We start from the raw sequence: 26,983 nt of genomic DNA, 5'->3' as shown, positions 1-26,983 counted from the left end.
CCTCTAAAAATACAGAATCTGCAAAATAAATAAAAACCCACATTTATCTTCTGCGGTTAAACTTAATACTTCTGGTTACTCTAGCTAATGTTCGAAATGCCATCTACTTGCTTATCAGATATTCATATTATTATTTCTGTGTTGTTCTGCATACTAGTGGAAATATAACTTGTCAGAGCATTCCCATAAAAGTACCAGTCGTGTTTGCGTTAGTAAAGTCCTAAAGTGTTCAGTTCTCTCGTGTGGTCTGTGGTAAGATGATTGCTCATATTTTGGTTTAATAGCCTTTTCTTCGTTTCTTGCTTTGCATTTTTCTGATGCTGTTGACTTGTACTGACTCACTAACTTGAAGCTTTAAGTACATACCCAGGGCATGATTACTGTTGCATGTGCAAAACAAAATGCATAAAATCTATAGGTGTTCTCCCACAGAAGTTTCTCCCCCCGAATGGGGACAGGTACAGCATATACATTTAAGGCTAGACAGTGCTGCTCTTCTCACAGCCAGGAAGAAGGGAAGAAAGTGAAGGAAGAGGGAAAGTAGATTAGGCTGTTGTCAGAAGGAAGATGAAGTGAGGTGAATTTGGGGTGATAGTTGAGTGGCGGTGATTGTTTTGCAGCTTGTTCTGCCCCAGTGCACTCTCTTCTCCTTTCTGAGTGCTTGATCCTTAGGTTTCACACATCATTTGAGCTTCTGTGTTCATTGGTCCTCCATCACATGCACACAGGGAAAAAAAATAATCCATCCATCTAACTAAAGCACGCAGAAGAGATTGTCATCTGGTACACTTCATTGTTGTTAATATTTCATCAATATTTATAAAGTTGTGGTGAGTTTGCTAAGGCAACAAAAGACATCTTCCAAAGGTTAATCTGCTGCTACTCTGCATAATTTGGCTGGAGGGCACTAGTGAGTGCCGGTGTGGGAGGAGTCCTCGTAGCATGTGAATATCTCCAGTAATCCAGGGACCTGGTGGTGAAGGTGACTGCTTCTGGACCACGTTCAAGGTGACACAGCTGAGATTTCTAGATTTGATAGGACTTGCTTTCAGAGTACTCGTAAGCTGCAGCATTTCTAGCTTGACAATTTGGCAGTCATGGTGATGGAAACTGGCCAGATACAAAGCCCCGAAGTGACTGTTGCTTGGCCAAAGGACAGTAACACAGCTGTTAGTTTTAATGCATGTGAAAGTGGGCCTGAGTTTATATGATCTGATAAATACAGGCTTAATGTTAAAAAGTCAAGGCATTTGGTTGCATTAATGGTGATAAGGGAGCAGTGGGGAGAACGAACATGAAGTGTGACTTAGTTTGATATTGCCCTTTTATAGTGCTTGATGCTCAAAAGGATTCTGTTGTCTAGGTAACAGGGTCTGTACTTCATTTCTTAAGAAAGATGGAACAGATGTTCTTGCAAGAAGCAACCAATTATCACCAGTGAGAATACTGGCAGTATTTAAACTAATTGCTCTGTTGTTGCATACAGTCCAATTCATATGCTATGAATAGTAAAGAAAATTTAAAGGAATGAATCTTCTTTGCATGGATTTTCCTGAATGAGGTTTTTGAAAAATACTCGCGGTTTATAAAATAGCAGTCATCAGTGTGTATTTTCACACTTCCATTTATCATTATATTTTCTTCAATATCATTCAGTCTTTTTATTTGGCATTTGTAACATCTCTTTCACGATCATTGAGTCCCATTGCCCCATCAAATCTGTGTTATATCACATTAATTCATTTTGTTTGTTTAAAATACCTAAAAATCTGAAGGGTGAAAGGATGCTCCCAGTGGAATAAGAGACTGAGGGAGCTTTCTAAGTCATGTAGATCTGTTCTGAGATTTTTTTTATTTTTTGGTGGCAAAATCCAGGCACAGCTACTCAGATAGGGACTGTGCCATAAAAAGCTGGGCCAAAAGGGAAGCCATATAGATGTGTATATACATGAAACCCTGCTATGTGCTGCTCAGGTGGGAACATAGCATGTGTGTGGTGGGATAAACAGGTGGTGACAGTTGCAAGAAAGAGAGAAGAGCTGAAAGGGACAGTGTGGAACAAGAAGCGCCTGAGAGCTATCACTGCAGCACTCATCAGCAATGTGCCTTGTTTTTTTGAAAGGTTGTGCTAAAGTAACTTCAAGTATGAATTAAAGTATTTATTGTGCTTATGGATATAGCTTTGTCTTTCTGGGAGATTATTGTAGTCTTTAGAGCATAGGATATCCTCTTGTCTTTTATAAGAGATTTGTGGCTGAGGTGGGTGTATGTTTTTATATCTTTGGGTTAGAACGTGATGCTGAATATTGAGTAAGAAGAGAGGGCATTGGGACCAGATTCTCAGGATGCTGTTAGTGGCCTCAGCAAAGCTAAGCCTTAACCATTATGCATTTTAACAAAACATCTGGCCCCTTGCCTGAACTTTTCCATGCTTCTTGCCAAATATAAAAGGTCTATTCTATGTTTTTGAGGTACGGCATTGCAAAAACATGTTTTCTCTCTTGGTAATAATAGGATAAAGGAAGAATCCTTGACCTACTCTTTCTTTTTAATGGGCTCCAATAAAGGACGTGCTGTTTTGACTTTTATCTAACTGTGGAAAATGTCATAATGAGTGGAAATCAAGTGCATGTTGCACTTCTTAGATTATTTGGCTGAGTTACCCTATTGTATAGCAGTGACATGTTGATTGGGACAAAATGTCTTATTACGTTCGGTTATTTCAATAACCATTGTAAAATACTTGCAGTCTGAGTAGGAGTACTACTTGTTGGGTTTTTAAAATCGTCTTTACCAGGCTACTTGCATGTAACTTCTAATCTTCTGCTTGTCATCCTTCCTTTGACTCTGACTCCTGACTCTCTGTGAACTCTTCTGCATTCATCCTCTGTAATTTAATGCAGATGATGCATCTGGTTGCATAGCTGTACATATTAGCTTGTGTTGCCTCTTCAGTCAGGGACAAGACTACTTAGATGTTCGTGTTCACTAGCAGAACTGCTTTTTTGTTGTCCTTGTCAAATGCTGCTGTCTCTCAAATTCCTATTCTAAACCTTTTCTTTGATGTATAGTTTCTTCTTTGTATAGTATCCTTCGTATTCTGTTGCTTAGACTTCCTTATGATATCTGATGTGTAAGTATTCATGACTTCTCATATTCTTTTGTTCTTGCTTGCTTTTCTTCTGTTGCTACACTTTTTGATTCTTCTTGTGTTTCCTTGTTCTATCAGAGAGTCTGTCAGCAGGAATATTTACTACTTTTGCTGCTTCTTTTGTATGCTAGGGTGCTTATAATAAAATCTTACAATCAGCTTCTGCAGATTTTTCCCCTGCTTTCATGAACGTTTTCTCCATTTTTACAGTTTATTGTATCACATATTGTCAGTCCCAGGTTCTTTTCACCACCCTTGACATACTCTTTGAGACGTCTTTTTCTGCCTTCCCTTTTCATACACATCTGACTGATTTTATTCCTGAAGGCCATGCTGAAAGAAAAATAGAATTTGACAAGTACTATATATTCTTCCATTTTCTATCCTGAAAATACAAGCTACTTATGCCCCTTTTCTCTGCAATGGCTCCATTCCCTTATGCCTTGTTTTCTCTTCTTTCTGACCTTCTGTTTGTCACGCAGACATTAGCCTGCTTTCTTAAGAAACCCCACTTTCATGGGAACTAATGCTTAACAGAGGAGAAGAGGGAGGGCATGTTTGCCAGAGAGTTGCTGGGACTCTTGACTTTGTGCCAAGGTTAGGAGGGGTGTTTGCTGTGTTGGACACTTTTCTGTGCCTCTCTTTCCCCTTGGCATTTTCTATACTTGCCCTTTGCTTTCCTCTCCATTAGTCTTTTTGCCTCAGTCTTTTTTTCCTACCTAGTTCATTCCTTTTTTCTGCTCTGTCCCATTTCCTACTCCTTGTCTCACCAACACCATTTTTTGCCTCTTCAGCTTTGCTAGTGGCCCCTGCTTTTTTTTTCCTCTTCCCTTCTGTTTCCAAAGCCAGCCATATTCCTCACCACCGATACACTATCGTAGTCCGTGTATCCTTCTCCCTTTGTCCAGTCTCTCCTCTAGTGTCCTTTTCCAAGGGCTTGTGTGTCTCCCTCACTGCCGATTCCAGCTCCACCATTCCTCCTGCTCCCAGTGTTGCTGAGTGGAGCAGCCAGCAAGCTGCCACCCACGTCCCTCTCCTCCTGCTGGCTGCCACACTCCTTTCCTTCTACCTGGGGTGGCTCTCCTGACCGCCCCTTCCTTCACCTTCTTCCTACCTCTCCTCTCTCTGAAGTCCCTTGCCCCAGAAAAAGTCAGCCTTCTCCTCAGGGACTGAATTAAGCGGGAGAAAAGTGGGGGAAACTTTCTGCTTTGTTTTAGTGCCAGAGCTGTCTCTAATGTGCGTCATTTAACAGCTCTAAAGGTCTCATAAGTCCGTTTCTACAGACTCTGCACAAATAACGTTTTCCCCCCAAGGGAAAGTGAAGTATCAGATGGCAGTTTGATGATACAAAATTGCTTAGCCTGGTTTTGTTCCTTTGCTAACCTGTGCAGAAGTACAAAACATCTCATAATGCTGAGTAGCTTGTGTGATAAAATTATGTTTGCGTCTATCAGCGTTGAATTTTAACGTAGTGGAAATGGGAGAGAAACAACCTTAGGTATTTACAGGCAGTGGTGGCTTCTTGAACAATCATTATTCTGGCACAAGTTGAGGGTAGGAGGAGAATCTTTGAATCTTCATGACTATTCTCCTGGAAACAGCTCCAAGTTCAGGAGCAGTCAAAAAGGCAAATTCAAAGTCACTAGAATGACTTTAAAGTGAATTACTGAAGTCAAGACCTGAGAACAAACCAGACTCGGATCAATCTCATAAATCTCTGGTGCATTCAGATGTTGAGTGTCTGTGTGCCATCGTGATCCCTTCCCACCTCAGAAAGGATACAGTAGCACTAGAAAAGGTAAAGAGAAGGGAAGCCAAGAAAGTTGGTGACACAAAACTACTTCCATATGAACAGAAAGAAAATAGGCTAGGAATCTGTGAGTTGGAAGGGGGGCAAGCTGAAGGAAGATGCAGGAGGTCTAAAATCACAGACTTATATGGGAAAGTAAATTAGGGAACTGTTATTCGCTGTTTATCGGAACAGAGGAGCTAGGGCAACTGAAGGAAGATAGCTAATCTCTCCCCAATACAACTTAATTTTGAAAAGCGGTTCCTCATCTTGTAGGCATCAGGGATAGGACTAAATTGGGGAAGAGGAATCTGATTGGGGGCTAATAGAGCAAATGCACAAAACCAGCAAAGGGCTTTGATTTAAACTGGTTCTTAAATCCCTGATCTGGTGGCTTGCTGGAAGCAGACCGCACACACCATGGAAAACTTGTGCTGTCTGTGCTGCTTTGTGTTCTTTTCCTCAGCATTTGCCTCAGCTACATCAAAGGCAGGGTAGCAAGCAGTCTTAAGTGATTCTTGAGTCGGAATCAAGTACAGCAGCTCTTGCTTCTGATTGTTCCCATAAACCATGTAGCCATTTACAAGAACACCACTGAGTACAAAACAGGTAAGAGCTGCTGTATTTCTTTTTTTCCAAGTAGTCTGAAATTGTTATTCTAGAAGGAAGGTGCATGTAAATGAACTCTGTCATTTTGGTTAGGATTCTAAAAATGTTATTTGCTACTGCTAAACGACATATACTAGGTCTGGAAGAGTTCTGTTGTAGGTCTTGAGAGTGCCTTCCCATTTTCATTTCTGCATAATATCTGGGACAGTATCTGTACTCAGTTCTTAGGAAGAAAGTCTAATAGTGAGTGTTCATGGTATTTTTGTTTTCAGGGCCACATGGCTTTTGCTGACTTGGGCAAAAAGTCTGTTCAGCACCCGTTTGCTTGCAATGAAAGTTACTTTAGAGAAAGATTATATTCAATGGATGGTTAAATGCAGAATGCCACATGCCTAACCTCTCATGGTGGTAAATATTAAACAGTTTCTACTAGTTACTAGTTTCTTCATCTTATTACCTACTGTTGTTTCAAAACCTCTCTTACAACACTGTTCTGAGTCCTTATAGGCTGCCATAAAAGCATATTTGCTATACTTGTTTATATTTGCATCTCTTTGCTCACCAAATTTTGTGAATTACATTAAGCCATTTTTTGAGCCTTCCCAAATTGTATCAGTCCTTATTGGGGGAAATACTGATTTTGCTGCATTCATTGCCTTATTGAAGAACTTTTCGTATTTAACTGAAGAATGAGGAAATAGCAGGCTTTAGATTACAAACTGACTTTTTTTTTTAAATCCAGTTGCAGTCTGATCCTGAGAGTATGAGAGGAATCTTGTGGTAGGCGTTTAATGACTTGGGAGACCGCCAATGAATATCTTGTTTTAGCTTGCTTCACACATTAGGTTTGTCTAATGTGTAGCTAAAAAGATTGCAGAAAATATGGGTAAAAAGTGATAAACCTATGAGCAAAAGCAGAACAAATTTAATAGGTAGTTGTGTTAATAAACTCTAAGAATGATCTAGCCATGTGCTTCCAGAATGAAATGCTGAATTTGTTGTAAGTTGTAGAATCGTAGAATACCAGGTTAAAAGGGACCTCATGGATCATCTGGTCCAGCCTTTCTTGGCACAAGCACGGTCTAGACAAGAAGGCCCAGCACCCTGTCCAGCTGAATCTTAAAAGTGTCCAATGATGGGAAATCCACCACTTCCCTGGGGAGAGTATTCCAATGGCTGATCTTCTCATTGTGAAAATTTTTCCACTTGTGTCCAATCAGAATCTCCCCAGAATTGACTTGTACCCACTACCTTTCACCTTTTCCATGCGACTCCTGGTAAAAAGGGAGTCTCCACCTTCTTTGTAGCCACCCTTTAAATACTGGAACATGGTGATAAGGCCTCCCCTAAGCCTTCTTTCGTCAAGGCTGGACAAATCCAGTTCTCTCAGCCTTTTCTCGTTTTTTCTGGACCCTCTCCAGCCTGTCCACATCTTTTTTTGTATAGTGGGGACTAAAACTGAACACAGCATTCCAGGTGTGGCCTGACAAGCACTGAGCAGAGTGGGATAATGACTTCTTTATCCTTGCTGGCAGTACCCTTGTTGATGCAACCCAGCATCTCGTTGGTTTGCTTTGCCACAGCAGCACACTGTTCACTTATTGGCCTTGTTGTCCACCATAACCCCCAGGGTCTCTTTCCATAGAGCTGCTCCTGAGCCCAGTGGATCCCAGCCTGTGCTGCACTCCTGGATTATGTTTTCCCAGGTGCAAGACCTTACATTAAATAACTGTCAACAAACTAACTACCTCTGTAATTCTTGAGTAAAAGCTCTGAAAGTAATATTCTTAAATTAATCCTATTCTGAAACAGTATACAAGAAACCTGATGGTAAAACTAAAACTGTGCAAAACTTTTGCTATTTTAAACAGACCTGAGTTAATGAAAGGAAGTTAAGCAAAAAATACTCACGTTCTTTCCTCCAGTCTGCAGGCCTGTTTCTTACTTGCAGCATGGTGTTAGACTCAATTTATACTTGCAACTTTAGGTTTGTCTATTAGCTTGTTTAACTAGAGGTAAGACATTAAAGCAGATCAGTTGAAGTACATCAAACTTTAATGGATACTGTCATTCAGAACTAAAGCAGCTTTAACTTGATTCCCATAAGGAACAGAGGTTTAATGTGCTTAATATGTTTTGAATTCATACCTCTGATTTGATTTAAATTTCCATTTAAAGAAGACTTGAACTATAAATTATATATCTAAACTCCTGCCTCCTAGTCTGGAGTAAGTAGAATGAGTACATATGAAGAATAATCATTAGAGGTTTTTTCTTTTTTTTTTTTTTTTCTTTTTCTCTCTCTTTAACTGTAAGAAGGTAATTTTTTCTTTTAATCCTGAAATATGAAAATACATACAATTTATGCCACATGGTAGTGTTGCTGAAAACGTAGTCCTCTGTACAATATTATATTATTCATTCCTGAAAAATCTACTATTTCTGCAATTAAGCATCATGAAGACAGGACCTAACAGAATTGTATCCTGACTGGACATTGCTGTTGTGTTGGTGAATCATCCATCAGTGTTTGATCCATATTGGGGCATAGGCACTTGATTTAATTTCTTTTCAGTTTCTTAGAGCATTGGCTTTATGCTGACTGCAGGTTAGTTGGTACCTGATCTGTCACAAAACTAGTAGGTGCAAAGTTAAGCCATCATAACTTTTTATTCAGTTTTGAATCACAGGAGAGTGTTGGATTAATACTATGTATTATGAGATGAGTGCCTTTTTAATACGCTGTTGGAAACTTTAAATTATTGTTAGACTGCTGCCTAATTATAACACTTGACATATGCCTCTGCAGTTTTGTATCTGAGAAATAATTGCATGCAAGTTGAGGTCTTGGATGTGACTGTACTCGGCAGCAGCATATTCTTCAACCTTGAATAATACACCAGGTTCTTTCCAAAGCAGGGTTAAAGTTAAATTCTGGAGTTGGATTTGTAACATTCAGCGTGCATGCTTGAGAAGCTGTGTAGGATTTAAGTTACACGGTGTATGCAACATTTCTTGGCTCTTTTCAGGGCTGGGATACCTTCCTTCAAGCTGCAGGGAGTCACCTCTATTTACTTGGAATATTGTCATGAAGTTTTATGTGCTTGAGCTATATCCTTTCAGACACTGTGCCCTTGCCATCCAGCAGGTCAGAGCAGTAGAGAAGACGGCTGAAGCCAGGTTTGCTGCTTGGTGGGGGTGCTTTGGTTATTGAGCTGTCAGATTAAGAGGACATGCTGGCAGCCACCCAGCCAATTCAAGAGCCGAATTTGCTATCTGTCATCTGAGGAACCCTTCACGGTTTGAATTTTACAGGTGATTTTGGAAGAGATTTTGGATCTTGGGTGTAGGTGCGAGAGGGTGTTGAGCAGCTCAGCATCGTCACGCTTGATGTGCTCTGGGTCTATGTAGAAGCAAAACCAGGAAATTTTCTTATCATATGATAGTGAACTTCAGGATTGAAAGCAGAAGCGCAGAGCTGCACTTTTCTCTGAGTCCAATAGATGTATTTACCAAAGTGGGAGTCTGGTCATTGTCACTAGTATGATACAAGAAGTTGTTGGATGGAAGTTTTTTCAAGATCGAGATATTATTTTCGTGGTAACTGTCAAATAACTTGTATTATAATTTTTGTTGTGTAGTTTGTAATGTATAAACTGTGGAAAATGGAAGATTATCTCAAAAAAGAAAACTCAATTTAATAATAAAAACATCAATCAAAAAGTCAGGTAGAGGAGATAGTAAGTAAACTTCAGGAATAAAGGGAAAAATAGGTTGCAAAATATTTTCTATGGGGATTCTTTTCAGTATGACATTGCAATCACTATCCCATCCTTTGCATAGGTTAGAAATTTATTACCTCTTGAGAGATGCATCACTATGGTGCCATAATTAATTATGTTGAGGTTGGAAAAACATACTTTTTGGTCATTCTTTTGCTAAAACACTATTCCTCTTACTCTGGTTCATATAACATTTACCTTTCTGAAGTCTTTTTGAGAGGAAAACCTACTTTGAAAAATGGATGATTGATCAGAATTGGTGTCCAGTCTTGCTTTTTTGCCCTTCTACAAGGGTTTTGGAAAACCTCAGTTGCTGTCGCTGTTTATTTTCTGTGATATACAGTGCAAGAACTAGGTGGTAACTGGTTGCCACGAAATCAGAAACATGCAGAAATGTTAGAATAATCACTGCAAATTAAAATCTAGTTTCAGGCTAAAGACCCAGACTGAATGTGTAGGTTTGTGGAATTATGTGATGCTACTTCTGAATTTTAAAGATTTATCAGCAAAGTGGTGTGTGTTGTGTGTGTCCCGCCCCATTGTAAAGACTGTTCTAATATAGCTTTAGGTTTAAGAGTCTTTGTTAGTTTGATGGGAAAGTTCTTTATCTGCTCAGTAACAGAAGAAATGTCTTTTCTAGTCAATCAAAAAGTGAACTCAGGTTATCTTAAAATCTTCAGAAATTACAAACATTCCATATTGCTTTTTAGCAGGTTACGTTCTATAGGTGTTTTCAATTTAGTTATTTGTGCTTAAACTTCTCTATAGCTTTCAATCTGTCAGACTGACCAAGTTTGACTACAGAGATGCCTTTAAGAGAAGACAGAGCAGAGAATCTGATTGTCCTAAAGTAAATGAGGTTTCCTTTAGGAAGATGCAGAAATTAAATAGTAGTTCAGATGTGTTATATAGAAAGATATGAAAATAAATAATACATTTAATATGTGCACTAGAGCAAAGTTGATACCATATGATCTTAATGTTGGCATTTCCTTATGTAGTTGTATTAAAAATTAACAATTTTCTTGTTTTGGAAGTAATTTTACAGTAGTTTTTTCTTACTGTTTAAAAGTCCATGCCATGGTATACTGTATTCGTAGCTATGAAATTGGAAGAATCATTATACTTATATTTCTGCCTGTGTTCTTCAAGAAAAATGCTGAAGTTAATTTTCTTTTGCTGGGAACCTCAAGAATTAAAAATGCAGCTACCCTAGTTTCTATTCCTTTATTTTAGTTAAAATATAATACTTTTGAAAAGTCTTTTGCCAAGCTTTTGTTTCAGAATAATAATGTTATTTAGCAATGCCAGACCATTTTCAGCTCCTGAAATGAAAATATTTATAGAATAAATACTTTCTCAATCCTTGTCACAGGAGGAGGGTGGGGCAGGTTTTTGTCATCTTCTTGTGCTGACATTTGGCAATTTACTGCCTAGATTCTGTTCAGTGTCTTTTTACTTACTTATTTTTAAAACTTATATTATCTTTCTCTTGTGGGAATTTGGAGCCCTCATAGAAGAAGAGAGTCTGCTTAACCACATGCTCTAAAATATTTTAAGCTTTTTAATTTACTTTTGGAGAGTGCCTTGTAAACTGAGGCAGCACTGCTAGCAGTTCATGTCGGTTATGCCAGTTGTATTTTAGGTGTTTCAGTCTGCTTCCCCACCTTGGTTTTGCATGCCAAAGGCTGTCCAAGGACAGGGCTTGACCAGACCAGTATACAAAGAATATGTCCTCTCTCAGGTTTAAGCTGCCACTTAAACTTTTAGCTTTCTTCCTAAGTTCTTTGGACGGTTGTTTATTTGTTTTTTCTGTGTGTGTGCCCGTATCCATCTTTATATGTTGCCTACATCTTTTTGTGAGAACTCTTATACATGTGCCTGCCACAGACAGCTTGTAGCTAGAAGGACTGATCAATGAACCAACGATACGTGTTTGGTTTGAAGCTATTACTATGTAAAGACTTTTTTAATTTTTTTTTTTTTTTTTTACTTCAGTTATGCAGTAATTCTGTAAGTGGGATTTCTCCCAGCTAGGAAAGGGAATCCAAATTGGAAAATCCCAAACTTGAGAATCAATTGGGTCGCTAAACAAAGCTGAATTTTGAGTAGGTTTTTTTTTAATGTGGAACACAGAGTTCCCCTCTTTTTCACTTCTTCCTAATAACTTTGGGACTTGTAGCACAGTTAATGAAGGACTGTTCTTACAAGTTTAATTAAATTAATAGCTGCCTGTTTTTTTGTTTTGTTTTGGTTTTTTTTTTTTTTTTTTATTTTGAGAGGCCTATATATGTCTCCCTAAGGAAAAGCAGCTCAGTATGGTAGTAGGCGTCAGAGGGTCTATGTAGAAAGGATAATATTAATAACATGGAGGAGAGGGTCTAGTCTTGATTAATAACATCTAAATAAGCTGGAATTTTTAAAGAGCTTCTGAAGAGGTAAATGATGATCTTTACATTCCTTTGAAAACCCCAGCTTCAATTTAAAACCAGCTTCGGTGACCTTAGAGCCTTTGAATATATTCATCACAAAAGAGGTGGCTTTAAAATTCTGCAGCGTACAACTGCTTTCATGAGCAATCAAGCTTGTGCTTTGGTCTTTCCTATGACTTCTTAGGATCCACGTCTCTGACAGTTAAAGGTTTTGGTTCTAACCTTGAAAATGAAGTGCATTTCCATCAAAGAAACTACCAAGATTGTTTCAGATCAGTTTAACTACGTAGATCAAAAGACTGGAGTAAACTGCATGAAAGATAGGAACACTTCTTAGATATCTGAGATTTGCTTCAGAATAAATTTCTGGAGATGAATATGGGTTTTGTCTTCGCTGACACAGAAATACATGTTTACTGCATGATTTACTAGTGTAAGTATTGAGAACATTGTTTGTCTTCCTGTTTTCTCTAATTTTTCTTAAGTTTCCTTCACAGCGGATGAAAGCATCTGTCCTCACCCTGCTTTTCTAGGTGGTAGCTAGAAAGTGTTATTCTATGGTGAAAAAGTGTTTCTGTGCAAGAGTTATTTCCTTGAGGAATGTACTGTCTGACTATTTTTAAATGTGCTAAACGCCTTCATAATTGATCATGTTGTTTACATTAGGAACAGCGTAACTCTTCTGTCTCACAGAAGCTGTCTTTTTTTTGGAGGAGGAAAAAGGCAGAACTTTCTGTACCTCAAAGAAGCAAGACACTTCCTAGGTGCTAGTCTACTTCACGTAAAAGTTACTGGTGACAGACAATTTTGTAGGCTCAGTTCAAAGAGTTTAAACCAAATTACTGTAGCAGCTGCCTGTCAGTCAGTACACAGTCTTTTTCATCTGCTGGAAATGATCAATAAAACCTCAGCAAACCCACCTTTCATGAAGGCTTCTATAAAAGCACGTACTACATAGCCACTAGATTCAGTGATGTAATGTCTGACTGTTATATCAAATTAAGTAATTTTTTTTTCCCAATGATCACCAAGCTGCAAATGAGATATGCTGTTTTCCCTGCTATTGAAAACCTATTCCTGAACCTTCCTGTTCACAAGATGCCATCTTGCAGGGTAAATTTATCTGTTACCAGTTGTATCTGTTTGTTCTTGAACCATCATTGCCATTTAGTGTAATTATGTCTTTCATCTTTGGTGCTCACGCCTTTTGTATTTTAGTGGATATCAATCTTATTTGCTTTCAATATTTGATTTATTACAGTAATTGGGCAAGCTTTTTCCTCCGTGTTGAGGGATAGATTGTTTGCTCCTTTGAATCACCCTTCACCTCTTTCAGGGTGATTTCATTTCTCTGTGTGTAGGGTGAGCTGTTTGAGCATAGGTAAAGAAAACTATATGTAGTATTTAAAAAAATATATCACAGAAGTCTTTATGTATTGATATCAATACATCTTTGTCTTCTGTAAATACCTCGACTAGTATATCTAATACCAAATTTGCCCTCTTAATTTTCTTTGTTTTATAGCAATCCAGTTCTGCCTTCTTGTCACTTGCACCTGATGACTTCTCAGTCTGTAGTAGAAATTCTTGGTTAGTTTCTGAGTGTGTGAATTCAGACTTTGTGCTGTTAATTTCATCCCGTTTCTGTTACCCTTTGTTTATTCAGTCATAGAATAAAGTATTGTAAAAGACGATATATTATCACACTCCTTTATTGGGAATGCCACCTTTATTTAATCAGATAATTTCATTCACACTCATGATTTTGATGCTAAGATGGGTTGTATTAATAATCACAACACTTATTCTTTGGTAACTCTCCAAATAGTTAATATATAGAACCTTGAAATGTTTTCTGTCAGCAGTTGCCTTTTTAAGTAGTTTCTTGCTCACCTCAAGCTTCTTCCAGTTGTCCTCTTTCCCATCTGACAAAGTAGTTAATGCTCTTATAAAGGTGACATTTGAACACAGATATTCTGCCTGCATAAAACTCAGTTATCAGAGAAGAAAACCAGGATAGTTTTGTTCTTAACATGTCTTTCTTTATATTAATTGTTTCAAAAAAAATTTTTTTTGCATGCTTTGAATTAACAAGTCTGCAAATGCCTCGTCTCCTTTCCCTGTCCCTTTTATAAATGTCTGTGCTATATTTGGTAATCGTATGATGCTGCCTCTGAGTTCTGCTTGTGTCTGATTTGTGCTAATTTTCACTTTTTTAAATGTGAGGCATTTCCTTTGTGTGTGTTTGTTCTTGCCAGGATCAATATTGTAGCTGTCATTAAAACCTGAGGTAAAATACTTTAGATCTTTATTTTTGTCTTTAAACTATGATATGTCACTTTTACTTTCTTATTCTTGTGCTTGTGCACTCTCTTGTGCTCATTCTCTGGTGAGACAGTCTTTTCTGTTTATTTTGTCTTTCCATGCAAAGTCTAACTCAGCTTGACTGCTGACACTTTACATTTCCAACGCTTCAAGCTTCTCTCCTAATTCTGTTGCCAACTTAACTTTTTCTCAGACATCAGAGACTTTCCCATCATGATCCTCACGCTTCCCCTGCTGTAAGAGACGTTCACTTGTGAGGGAAATGCTCAAGTGTCCCTTGTGAGAGAACTTACTCATCAGACAGCAGAAGAAATGACTAGCAATTCTCCATCTACTGTGTAGCTGTCTGGAATCCTACAAGCTGTTTCATGCTGTTTGAAACAGCATTTTAAAATTTGACACCATGGCATCAACCAAGAGCTCTAACAAGCAAAGATGCTTGCATGATTCTCTTGACCAGAAGAATAATTAAAAAAAAAAAATAAATTAATATGTTTACAAGAAGTTATACAGGACAGTCAAAGTCGCACAGATGCTGACAATTCAGAATGATGTCCTTCTCAGTGACTTTCTGCCTAACCTGCTTTGCGTGCTGTTACCAAGAAAGAAATGTAGTGTAACTCACCTGAGAGACAGGTTTTTATTAGCACTTTACTGCATGTTGAGTATGATGGGGCTTAAATTTTAGAGGAACAATAAGCTAAAGTACTATTAAAATATGATGCTTTGTTGACTTTGTAATAAATTCTAGTGGTGGCAAATCCTTTTTACATTCAGGTTGTTACCTTGTAAGGAAATGTTGTCAGGCACGCTGGATCTTTCAATTACCAGGACAATATATTATTTCTTCTTTCTAGCTTTAGACTTGAATTAACCCAGTCTCCAAACGGATTTACGGTAGCTGAAAAATACAGCGTCAGAACTTTATGTCAGAACTTTATTGCAGAGGCTGTTTGTTGGCCTTTGCTCTATTCGTCAGCTTCAGGTCAGATACAGGCATTCTTCGCTAGAAACTCAACACCTGTAGTATAACAATAATATGATGATTTCATCCACTGTTCTTATGTTTTTTTTACAAAAATCAGTGTTTAAGATTATACCAGTAACAGTTTGATTCCATCATGTGGAAAATGCTGGGTTTGGATAAGAATGCTTGTTGTGTCATCTAAGCTGAATCAAAAGAGGAGAAAAATGCATTAGAAATAACTTACTCATTGTAAATGAGTGTATGTCACTGTTGTTTTGGATAAGAATTTACCACCTTCCTTAACATGAAACTGTCGTTTTTCACAAGTTGTGTGATAAGGTTTCAGTTTTCATTTATTAATCAGGCTGTTCTGATCGATGGTGACCACTGCTATGTAGGGTTTTCTTTGTGTGGATTGGCGTGAGCAGTGGTGTTTGAGAGTGGCAGAACATACACATTCCTCTCTTGTTCTCTTACAGCACTTTTCAATTTAATGCACAACATTTTAGGCATTCTTTCTATTCTTATGCTCTACATAATATTTCTGTTAACTTGTTTATTATATGCTAGTATTTGATATGGAACTATATTTTCTTTGGCTGTTTCTTACTGCGAAGTTTTACTTATTTTGAGAGAATGTTGTATTTCATCTTTTTTTTTTTTAAAAACAACCAACCAACCCAACTCAAGTTGGAATTATTTTATATTGCTGTTGCTGCCAACAGTGTCTTTAAGAACAATCTAATAGCAATTAAAAAAAATAGTGTGCCTACTATAATGTTTTTTTTCCTCCCTAGTTTAAAAATTATCCTAAAATGAAAAGAACGGTTTATTAAAAAAGGAAAGAAAAAAAGGCTGAGGCATCACATTAAATCACTACTAGAAAACAGTGTTTAATATTACTAAAGACAAGGTATACAGCAACATCTCTTGATACGTGTCGAAGAGAGACAATTTTAATCTCTAGGGTTTTGTTAGTTTATAATTCTGCAAGTTTTTACTGTTTACGTGACAAAAATGATTGTTACTGTATCTCCTAAGTGATACCTGGGCATAACTATTGATCGGTCATTAGTGAGGAATTTTTCTTTTACAGCTAGAAATGCTTGGTGTTAGGGAGAGCAGGAAACAAAAGGAAAACATTTCCTTCATGGTAGAAAAAGCATTTAAATGACTTAATTTGCTGGAAAACTGGAATAGATTTAAGTGGTTGTAATATTCTTTAGAAGATTTCTTGTCTTGACAGATATCTGTATAGCCGAAGGATAATATAATTTAAAATTAATCCTTTTCCTTATTTTTTTTTCCCCTCTAAAATAAACATCTTGAGTCTCTTTCTGTAACATGAAAAAAGGAAGATTCATTTCTCTCAAATGTGCCTTGGAACCTGCTCCATTTACTGTTTCGCCATTACAAATTGATTCTTGGCAATTTATATACTAGTGCTGCAGATGCAAGCAATTTTCAGATAAAGCAGAAGCGATCAATCATTCTTGTGGCTGCAGTATGGAGGGGCGGGGGGGGGAAGTGATTCCATGGAAATGATGTTTTTGGGAGTACCGCTTCCCAACCCCTTCTGAGGACTGATTTAATCTGGCAGAAGGGTGACTAGCAGTGGTGCCTGCTTTAATGTGCTGTCTAATTAGTCATGAGACCTAGTTTTTTTCTGGCAAGCAGCAAATAATTTGGATTTATTTCTGGATTATAGGACAGTTGTTGAAATAACCATTAGAAAAAGGGTTTTGGTAAACTTTCCTCTGAAAACACCCTTGTGTTTTGAGAAGAACCACACCTTAGACTTCCAGGCAAGTGAGGCAGGGATCCGATGCAAAATAAAGTTATTGGTAATACAGCAATTTTGTGGTGATCGAGAACTGTTGTCCACACAAAGAATTGGACCAGCTGTAAATTCTGGCATCCTTAAATCCCGATGTTCACCTTTGATAAGAGTTAACGTTTGTGTGTAATGACTGTGTGCTGCATCAGTGGAATCTTTTCTTCTAGGGCCTGTTTTAGGCTTACTTGTTTGCTGTTCGTGCTAAGACTAGTTTTGGTTTTTTGTTGCTGCGTTTGCTTTCCTTAATGAGCACAGAAGTAACAAGAGCTTCTCTGTTTTTCTGCAGCTTTTACGAGAGCTGAAGCACCCCAATGTGATTGCATTGCAGAAGGTTTTCCTTTCTCACAGTGACAGAAAGGTTTGGCTGCTCTTTGATTATGCTGAACATGATTTGTGGGTAAGTACAGATCTCCCTGAGCGTTTGAGGTAATGTAATATGAGCTTGTTCAAACTCAAGTGTGTGTGGCATACCTTCACATAGCACAGAGATGCAGACATTTCTTTCTTTGTAATTAAGGGTCTAACTGACATCCTGTTCTTTGTACACTTTAAAAACTGCAAAAGGCTATGTAGAATTTTTTTATAGTCAGATTTCATTTTGAAGCTAAAAGAATTTTCTTACAAGCTTTAACTGGAGTTAAAGAAAGCTTTCCTAAATTTAGACCTTCTAAAATAGTGGTTGGAAATGTATTTAATATTTTCTTTTTACTGCAGTTTTATGCACACACACAGACACAAGAAAAAAGGAGACTGCTTTATTGAGTCCGCTCACTGAGATATAGTGGAAGTCACCAACATTCAATCATCTAATTCTAAACAGTGAATTTGTGACAGTATGAGTGGAAACTAAATAAAGAAAAAAAAGTAAGCACTGCTAATTGGGCCTACTGATGGACTACCACTACATGGAAAAGGAGTAGAGACTTAGATGTCTGTTTTTAAGTTTCCAGCAAAATAGGATATGATTTGATTTATTCTCAGGTAGAGGTGAACATCAGTGACATTGTGAGTTGAACTCAGATACAAATATTCAAGCTCCACACCTGTCGATATGATGTGAGTTGCTTGGACCTGGATTTGTGTTTAAACCCAAAAGATATCAAATACTAAGAGTAGTCAATAAGTTTCTAATTCCTTTGAAAATACGGGCAAGGAGGGGAAGTGGTAATATTAATTGCAATACTATTTTTTAAGGCTTCAGTAATGTAGAAGTTGCTATTACTAGTGCTAGTGAAAAATTGCTCTTTTTTTTGTACTTAGGTCTCATGAGCTAATGAATATGTACTTGTAAATGACAAGAAATTGTAATCTGGAAGGAAAGTAAACTTAGAGCATGCAAAAAGATACTTCTAGCTCAGAACAAATGAACTCATGGTATTTCATTCCCCTTCATATGCTTAAAATTTTTTTTTATTTGACTTCTCTTATGGGATAGCAGCTTTGTATTTTAAAACTTTTCTTCATCAAAGTTCAGTGTACACAGAGAGTTTGTGTATTTCTCACATCTGGTGACAATGATGATGAATAGCAATGCGGCAGCTAAAACCCTGTATGGACAGAATTTATTTGTGCATTGTTGAGTGTACTCATTTTATAGAACAGCTACAACAAACACATTTTACAGCTACATTGAATGGCATGTTTAAAGCACCTTTTTTCTAACATTTTCGATTTGAATTTATTTTGGGCATGTGTTTTTTACACTATGTGGTGATTTTTCACAGGATTTAACAGATTTAGATAAAGAATCACTACAGTCTAACGTTCTTACCCCTCCTCACATCTGGCTGGGTATTGGTCATAATCTCAGTGAAGTTAAATATTTTCTACTGTTTGGGACTGAAATGTATGTTACCCCAGTTATTTGATGTGAACTGATCTCCCATTTCCTAACTCTTACTTTTTTTTTTTTTTTTTTTCTATGGGACATGCTACACAAATCATTTCTCCTTTCCTTTATAATTGCCCATGTTTTCTTGCTTCTTAAGCCTTTGCCAGGAATTCTTTTTCCTCCCTTCAATAAAGTTAGCCATGTTCAAGGCACTCATGGTTCTGTCTTAACCTTGGTCCTCATATCCTTTACTGTCAGCACTTCCCAAGCATCACTCTTAATTCCCCTTTTGTCTCTTTTGCTCACTCCCAACTTTGTGTCTTTTTCCACGCTGCCCTCCTACACATGGAACAGCCTCCCAATTAACGTACGTAAAGATCCTTCACTATCCTCCTTCAAAAAAAATCCTGAAAATCCACATATTTTGTAACGCATTTCAGTGATAACAACCACTTGTCATTCTGTCTGTGTTGTGTTGTGTTTTGCATTTCCTGTGCTTTACAGCTTGTGCCCTTTCAGCTCTTTGGGGTAGAAATCGTAGTAGGGGACTGGCACATTTTGTTATTGCTTAGCACCATGTGCCTCCCCAGCACTACATAAAACCAAAATATGTCTATTCATTGTGCGTATCAGTTTAGAAGGGTTTAAGTTTTGGAATTGTAGATGTGCTGTCCCTAGAGAGGTGTAGATTCCAGAGACCAACGGTTTCAAATGTAAGTAGCTTAGAGTTACTTACCAAAATTTGTCTGGAAGTACGGGAATCGTCCTTCTGTTCAAAGCTGCCCAGCTTTAGTAACTCCTATTGGCTACAATGAGGAGAGTAAATCCTCATCACTTACAAACATCAGATTAATTAAAGTCATTAAATTTTTCAGCTTCTGTACTGGAAACATTTGGCAAGAGATGAATAAACTGTATTAGATGCTATCTTATTCTGTTCATTTTGTAATACTGAAAAAAAATTGTCCCATTCCAATGAGGAAAAGTGATGGTGCCAATTAAGCTTATTAAAAAGTTCTTTTATGGTAAGCAAGAACTTTTTTTTTTCACTTTACATTTAATTCCCAAGGATTAGACTCCTTAAATCTGAAAATTGAGTATAGATAGCAGCATACTTTGGCTATAACTTCTGTCGATACCATTACCAAGGGATGAAGAAAGCCATGCTAATTTGAACTACTTTTGACAGGTATTGGTAAAGACTTATTATGTTGTCCTTGCCTACAAACATATTCACCATTTAATAACTAAGCCTATCAAAGATTTTTCCTTCATCGCTTCTCAAGTTACATTATACAAAACAATGCAAAGCCATTCATGAGGTCACAATAAAGAGTGTCTAGGAAAACAGGAATTCTTTTGACCAATTGATTTATAACTTGTTTGCTTTAATTACCAAAATTCTTAGTGTAGTCCACAAATTATTTCCTTATGATTTTTCTTGGCTATTAGTCTCTGTTAACTGGTAAAGTTCTTAAGCTGTTGGATGTGCCACATATGTTAATTTACAGTGTATTGTCTACACTGTCATCACTGCTTATGCTCATGCTATGAAGTAAATGCAAGATTCCTTCGCTTGTACCTCAATGTAAAAGAAGCATCTGACGCAAGGATAAAATTGTGTATGCTCACAGATGCCATTGAATGTCTCATATATTATCGGCCACATCCTTAATTCCTGGTAACTTCCTTCAGTCTTACACCTTTATATTCCGATTGTCTGAAACTTTCAGCTTCAGATGTTCATAGCCACAAAAACCAACCATCTCCTGTTCCTTCTCTTGTGAGGGACGTTCTTTTTTCAATGTCTGCTCCTAAGGTCTTGGATGCTTTTAATCCAAATTGTATTTGTTTTTTCTGACTTGATTAATTTATGTTGAGATAAAAAGAATGTAATTTAGTTAACGCATAGCTGAGTTAGTCTTAAGTCCATGAGTGGAACTCATACTATTTTTAAGATACCTTTTCCAGTACACAGTTAGAACTTAATAGTCTTACAAACTATGCCTAGATGAAATCTTTCCAAGAAAGTTCCTTCAACTAATATGTGTATTTTTCTGCTATGTTCGTTACTGGCCTTTAAAAAAGTGAGTTTTTTAAATGCATGATTTTTTTCTGTTTTATCACTAAGGAATAACATTTTCCTATTCAACTTCCATGTATGTTCTTATTTTACCTTAGTCTTAAGTTGTATACTGCTTTCCAGAACTACTTATGTAAAGCTCATGCGTTTTAAGACATTGTTCAAATTTATACTACGTACAGTTTGCATGGTGATTACTCAATTGGAATTTTCTTAGTTTGATACAAATGAGCTCTGCTCTGGAAGTGAAGTCTGTTTGTTGTCAGTGTAGTTACTTTTAGCCATTGGAGATATTGCAGTACTTAGTTTTTCTTTTGTTCCCAGTTAGTCTCCTATACTTTTACAGCATCAGCTTTTTAGCATTGGAAATATTTTCTAAAGCACACATTTTTGGTTTTAGCACTGCAGATAAGCAGTCTTTGATTCCACAGGCTGTATATTTTTAAATAAGATTTTTGATTCTGAGCAACATTTTTGTAACTTTATGTTCTGAATTGATAAGGTGTCTACTTTTCTAGTTGTGGTACTGAGTTAATTCTCAGACTCATTTAATATGTGTGTGTAACTTAAAAGCTTAAGATCACCTATGCTGGAAATCTATGTGGTGACTTAAATCAGAAGCTTCTGAATTTTTTTTTGTACCTTATTCTGAAAGAGTGACATTTTTATCACAGTAAAACGTGTTGAATATGTTTTATAGCCATAAAAACATTTTTTGGGTGTTAATAAGTGGTTAAGTAAATTATTAAATATTATTTGATAATATTGAATGGGATGATAAGTTCACTCTCTAAGACCAGTTAAACCATGATTTATTTTTTTAGGGTTGGTTGAATGTTTCTCTCTTACAATTAGATTCAAGTGATCTCTAACAACTGACTGTTTAGCAGCAAATACCACTGAGAAATTTGGAGTAAAATTCATCTTGAAACTCTCTTATAATAATAAAGATGTATGGACAGACTGGCTTTGTATTATATAAAATATTTGTAATGCATATATTTGGCTTTTTGAAAATGTAGGATAGAGATTATAAACATAGTTTTGTATACCTAAAAATAATCATCAAGTAATGGACAGGAGAAAATAATCTTCCTACATGTGAATTTCATAACACTAGCTGACTCTCTCAATATACAACTAAATATACTTAATTTCAGCTAACAAGATTCTGAATAATGTTCAAAGTTCTTATATGCTAAATGAAATTGTGAGGGTGTTGCATACTGATTTGTGCAATAAACTTGCACATTTGTTTAATCACATAAATGTTTTCTAATAGATCTGAGTTTTAAAGTCTTCAAATCTGGTGTAATCAGTTGTAATTATTACTTCCACTAGGCTTCGGTTTAGCTTTTAGTTATGAGGGTAATTCAGAGGCTAGTTGATAAAAATACCCTTATATACATGAAAATACCTTTCTCAGTGTATGAGGTTTTTTTCTCTTTTAGTTTTCTACAGTCATGTGTATGCTTTTGTTTTAATTCAGTCCTGCTCCATTAGGTGATTCTCCATGCAGCCTTTCCTGTTGTGTATGTACGTGTTTACTGAAATAGGATTCTATTAGCTGGCAAAAATATTAAAATACAAGATTTGTTAGGGCAGAAGAGAGTGAGCTGGCACAGTTTTTGATTGCTTTTAAGTTACAATTTTTATCATCAGCCGTTTTTACAGAGTCTTTACGGCAGAATTTATAGCTTCCAAATATAACGGATAGGGTCTGTTTGACACTGACGTGACTGTTGGGTTTCTTGCAGAGAGCGGTGCCATTCCTTGTCGATAGTTGTCTGTTCTGAGAACGCACTTGTCACGTCACAAAACTTGTTTTTTCTGCCAAATTGTAGGGATTGTGGGTTCATTTTCTGTACCACGAAGCGTGAGAATTGGAGGAGACAACGGGTAGGAGCAGATGCCAAAGACTGAGGCAAGGGAGCAAAAGCATAAAGTGTGTGAAGAATTAATGTGAATAGTGGCATGAATACTGAGTCTTTCAGATATATACTGAAAGGGTTGCTGAATTCTGGTGGTTTTTATTAGCATCGTATAGAGTTATTTTGATATATTTAGGTCTGAAAGATCTAGAAGACCTAGAAAGACCCCAGAAAAAGCTGGGAAAATTATACTGAATCTGTCTGCTCTGTTCTTCAAATCTTAGGTATTTAAAGCAAGTTGGCATTAGCAAAAGTTAGTGTATTAAAGCTTCTTTCAGTGTTACTTAAAATGTTGACTTCTTGTCACTTGGAAATGGATTTTTCATTATGTAGTTTGGATAATGACATTCTAAAGAAGATACTTGATAGCAGTGTACTGGCATCAGAGGGAGGCTCTTGAGGCATATTTTTTCTCCTCTCCTCTTTTGAAACACTGTTATGTATTGATTGCTGTAATGGTCCCAAAACTGGAAACTTACGTGATCACTGTAGAAATACTTTTACCCACTTTTGATTTTATTTTATTTTACTTGGGATATACCCTTGACAAAATTTTTTTAGTGTCTAAAACTTTAGTCTCTGAAATAAGTTCTAAAGGTAGGCTTGGGAAGCAAACAAATGTTACTCAGGATAGTTGGGTCTGTCTGTTTCCTCATTTTGAAAACAATGCATGTTTAATTCTTATACTACCTTTAGATTTGGATTTATTTTTCTGTAGCCTTTTAAGTGCTTTACATTTAACACTCAATATTTGTCACCTTTTTTTGGATATTGACTGATGAAGAGAGAAGGTGGAAATATTTTTATGTTAAAAATGAGACTTGAAGCCATATAATCTGAATCTTCCTCTTGACCTTGGCACAGATGTAATGTGTATCCAAGCTTCCATTTCTTCAATATTAAAATGTAATTTTACTTTTTACTGGCACATTGACGTAATTCTGTTTTTTTTTTTTTCTCAAAGGTTAAATTAGGGATTGGATAGAAAGAAGGGTTTTTGCTAAAGTGTGGAAGGAAACAATTTAATTCAGTAGGGAGAGGCATCTGTGTTGATGTGATTGCATTTCAGTTTGATGGAGGGAGATGCGTGTAATCTTGAAAGAAGCATTGCCTTAATCAGTAGAACTCAAGAAGTCAGGTTTCCTAGGGAGTTTTGTCTTGAGGTCTATGGATCATCTCATGTCTGTTGAGGTGAGAGCTCACACTGTAACTTCACTTTGTCAGACATGCATAAAATCTCTCTTTTATCTGGCTGCTTACTTCCATGAAAACTTTTCAGGTCTGGCTGACTGAAGCCTAGCAGTTAGGGCAGTCATCTTGGGAATAGCAAATGCAGGTCACTATTCCTATCATTCCTGTAAATTGTTCCATACCTTTGTTAGGTGTAAGGTTATGGCTGTTTTATGCCATACTTGAGGACTATCGAGGAGGTGAAGCTAGTAGAGAATGCCTCATCCACTTGCATAGTGCAGTTATGTGTAAAGAACATCCTAATTTGTGCTCTTACCTACACCTACTTCTACACCTGAAGTCTTGGATTTAAACTATTAGATCTTAAATGTTTTGACATGGAAAGAGCACATCTCCCTGCCTTAGTTGAAGTCGGCAGAATTGCTCAAATTAAAAAATTCTGTTAACATACTTGTGTTGGTATGGCATCCTTTGCTTTGGAGCTTACTGTACACCTGGTCTGTCTGATCTCCAAAACTTTTGTCAAATTGTTACGACCATTCATTTATTTCTGTTCTGATGCCCTTTTTAATTTTTTATTTTTTATTAATTTGAGTAGTATTTTCCCACAACAGTGTTAAGGCCATATAGCTATATATCTGAAAATATAAAGAAATAAGAAAAAGCTTAGGCTTGCTGCCTTCAGTAGAAGAGATGCTGTTCACTAATGGTACCTCTTTGTGCTTCTGTTTCTTAGATGGACACTGCCACTAAAATTGCTGCTTAGTGTTGGTTGTGTGTGTTGGTCTTTCTTCATATGGCTAGTTGCATACAAGAAATTGGGTGACCTGCTTTTTGTACAAAACCCTGGAGAGTAGCACTTGATCACAAACACTATGGATTCATTCCAATGACTTGGGGCAAATTCAGCTTTTTAGTTCCCTGTACTATTTGGTCCTGCAGTACGTTTTTAGTTTAATTTTTGTTCAGTTCTACAATCTGAAGTACAATGGGGTGAAGTTTGCGATTTGACGAATATAAAGTTCTGTAGAGTCAGTTGGCAACAAAAAATTTTATTTGTTTTTGTAGGAAATTGAATTTTATCTAATGGTGATAATTGCTTACTTTAAAGCAAAACTACCAGGTTTAATTCACTTCTGCAATTCAATAACTCCTTCAAGAAAGGAGCTTGCTTTCTTAGCCTTTTTGACTGGGACAAGCAAACATCGGAGCAAGATGATTTAGGATGTGTCTAAGTGGTATTTCAGAGGCAGATGAGAGCAAGCTCTGCCGTCTTCTGGAGCGTGAGCCAGCGTTGGTAAGTGTGGTGGTGAGCCTCAGCTGGCACCTCTGCCTGGGTCGCTTAGCTTAGTGGTGCACTGGTTTAGTTCTGCTAGCTCTGGTTTAGAGGTAATTTACATACTTAAAGCTCAGCATAAGGGCAGATTATCTGCCTCAAAAGTTCACCTAGGTGCTCCTGTGGAATGAGAGGAAGAAAGAGGGATGCTGCTGCTTTGAATCTCTGCAGGAAACCTTTCCCTCCTTTACCCTTGTATAAGCTTTGCTGATCTAGATTAATAGTGTCTTGTTCCTGAACAGATTCTCGCATTGCTCTAAATATCTGCTCGGTCCTTTAGTTTCTCATGGGACAAAACATTCAGCAGGGTTCCCAATCTGTTGGAAGGAACCGGGGAGCCAGAGGTACGGCAGGGACAGAAACCAGAGGGCACCAGCCTGGTGCCATCGTGCTCCCTTCCTCGAGAGGTGCCAGAGGCAGAGCGTTCCTCCTCTACACATCTGTGGTTAATTGTGTCCCATGAGACCCTTCTTCAGTTTCATTTTCAATGTGCCTTTATTACAAGGAGTAATGTTTTGTGTGGATACTAGTCAGTTTTTAAATGGGTATAGAAATCCCTTTTAGCGCTTAGGTAGTGCTTAACACCTTGAAAAAAGGCTGGGCTGGGTTTATGGGTCTCTGTGGTGTGACCTTTGCTTCTTGCTGCTCCTGTATTTTTTTTTCGTACCATGTATTAGTAAAGATATTCATTTGGGGGTTTATGGTATTGTTACTATTTTATAGGTCATACTGTAATTGCACATGGAGGTCATTATCTGGTCAGCACTGTGTGGTGCTGGAAGGTGGGACTCCCAGTCGAAGTTTTGACACCGTCTTTTTGTGACATGACAAGAAAAAGCCTTTCTAAGGAGATGATCCCTTAAAGCTTTCCATTATAGATTTCAGAGTGATTGTACAATTAAAGCATGGGGTACTAAGAGCTTGTTTTGTTTATTAGTCCTCATTTGCATATTAAAAACTGATAATTCTGTATATTTCTTTTATTCTATTTTTTAATGTACAGCCGTTACTGTTGTACATATAGTAGTGGAAGGCTCTGTGGAAACATTGCTGTTGAAAGGGAGTAAGCAGGCCCTTGTTCTGATTTATTTAGGTTTTTTTTTTTCTCTTTTTATTTCTTTTTAAATAATATTGTCTACACCTTTGCTAAGCACAGTTTTACAGTGGCTGAAGTACTGGTGACAGCCAAAGGTAGCATTTACCATGAGGAAACGTTAACCCATTACCATTTGCATTGGGAACAACAGTGACAAACTTGGCAGGGGGTGGTGGTGGCGGGAGCAGAGGTCTAATGAAAGCACGGCCATTGGCTACCTCTTTAACCTGGGGAGGGGGATGATCTTGAACTAGACAAATCCTATTTAAAGAATTGGGTAATTAGTAGTCTTGTCACTCTACACATTAGCATTTTGAATCCTTTTCAGTAAAAATGCAAACTGCCTTTATTATTTCCGTCTTTCAAAAAGCACATAATTGAAAACTGTTTTGTTATTTGAGATGCTTCTTTGAATCGCCTTCAAAAAGGAGATTTTAATTTTTTTATTTTTTTTTTAAATCTCAGTGAATGGATTTAGTTGTTTGCTGAATGGCAATATGTTAAGATTGGGTTTGTGCCTTGCGTAGCCCCACCTCATCTGAGGATTGAAAAGGTAGAAGGGCCTCACCCCACCTTATTTCTTGTATGGGGTAGCAAAACCAAAAACCCATCATCTCCACATT

The 26,983-nt window shown here is 37.2% G+C and overlaps 1 protein-coding gene across 2 annotated transcripts in view; it reads left to right on the top strand.

The window, feature by feature from the left end:
- The window catches only part of CDK19 (cyclin dependent kinase 19), a 120,795-nt gene that overhangs the window by 30,304 nt on the left and 63,508 nt on the right, over positions 1-26,983 (top strand). For both annotated transcript variants that reach the window (XM_074150283.1, XM_074150284.1), the window contains exon 3: positions 17,179-17,289. In XM_074150283.1, the coding sequence (XP_074006384.1) occupies positions 17,179-17,289 (111 nt within the window). The remainder of the gene's footprint in view (positions 1-17,178; positions 17,290-26,983) is intronic.

This window comes from Numenius arquata, chromosome 7 (genome assembly GCF_964106895.1).
Source record: "Numenius arquata chromosome 7, bNumArq3.hap1.1, whole genome shotgun sequence".
Taxonomy (NCBI): Eukaryota; Metazoa; Chordata; class Aves; order Charadriiformes; family Scolopacidae; genus Numenius; species Numenius arquata.
This window is presented reverse-complemented; position numbering and strand designations above follow the sequence as displayed.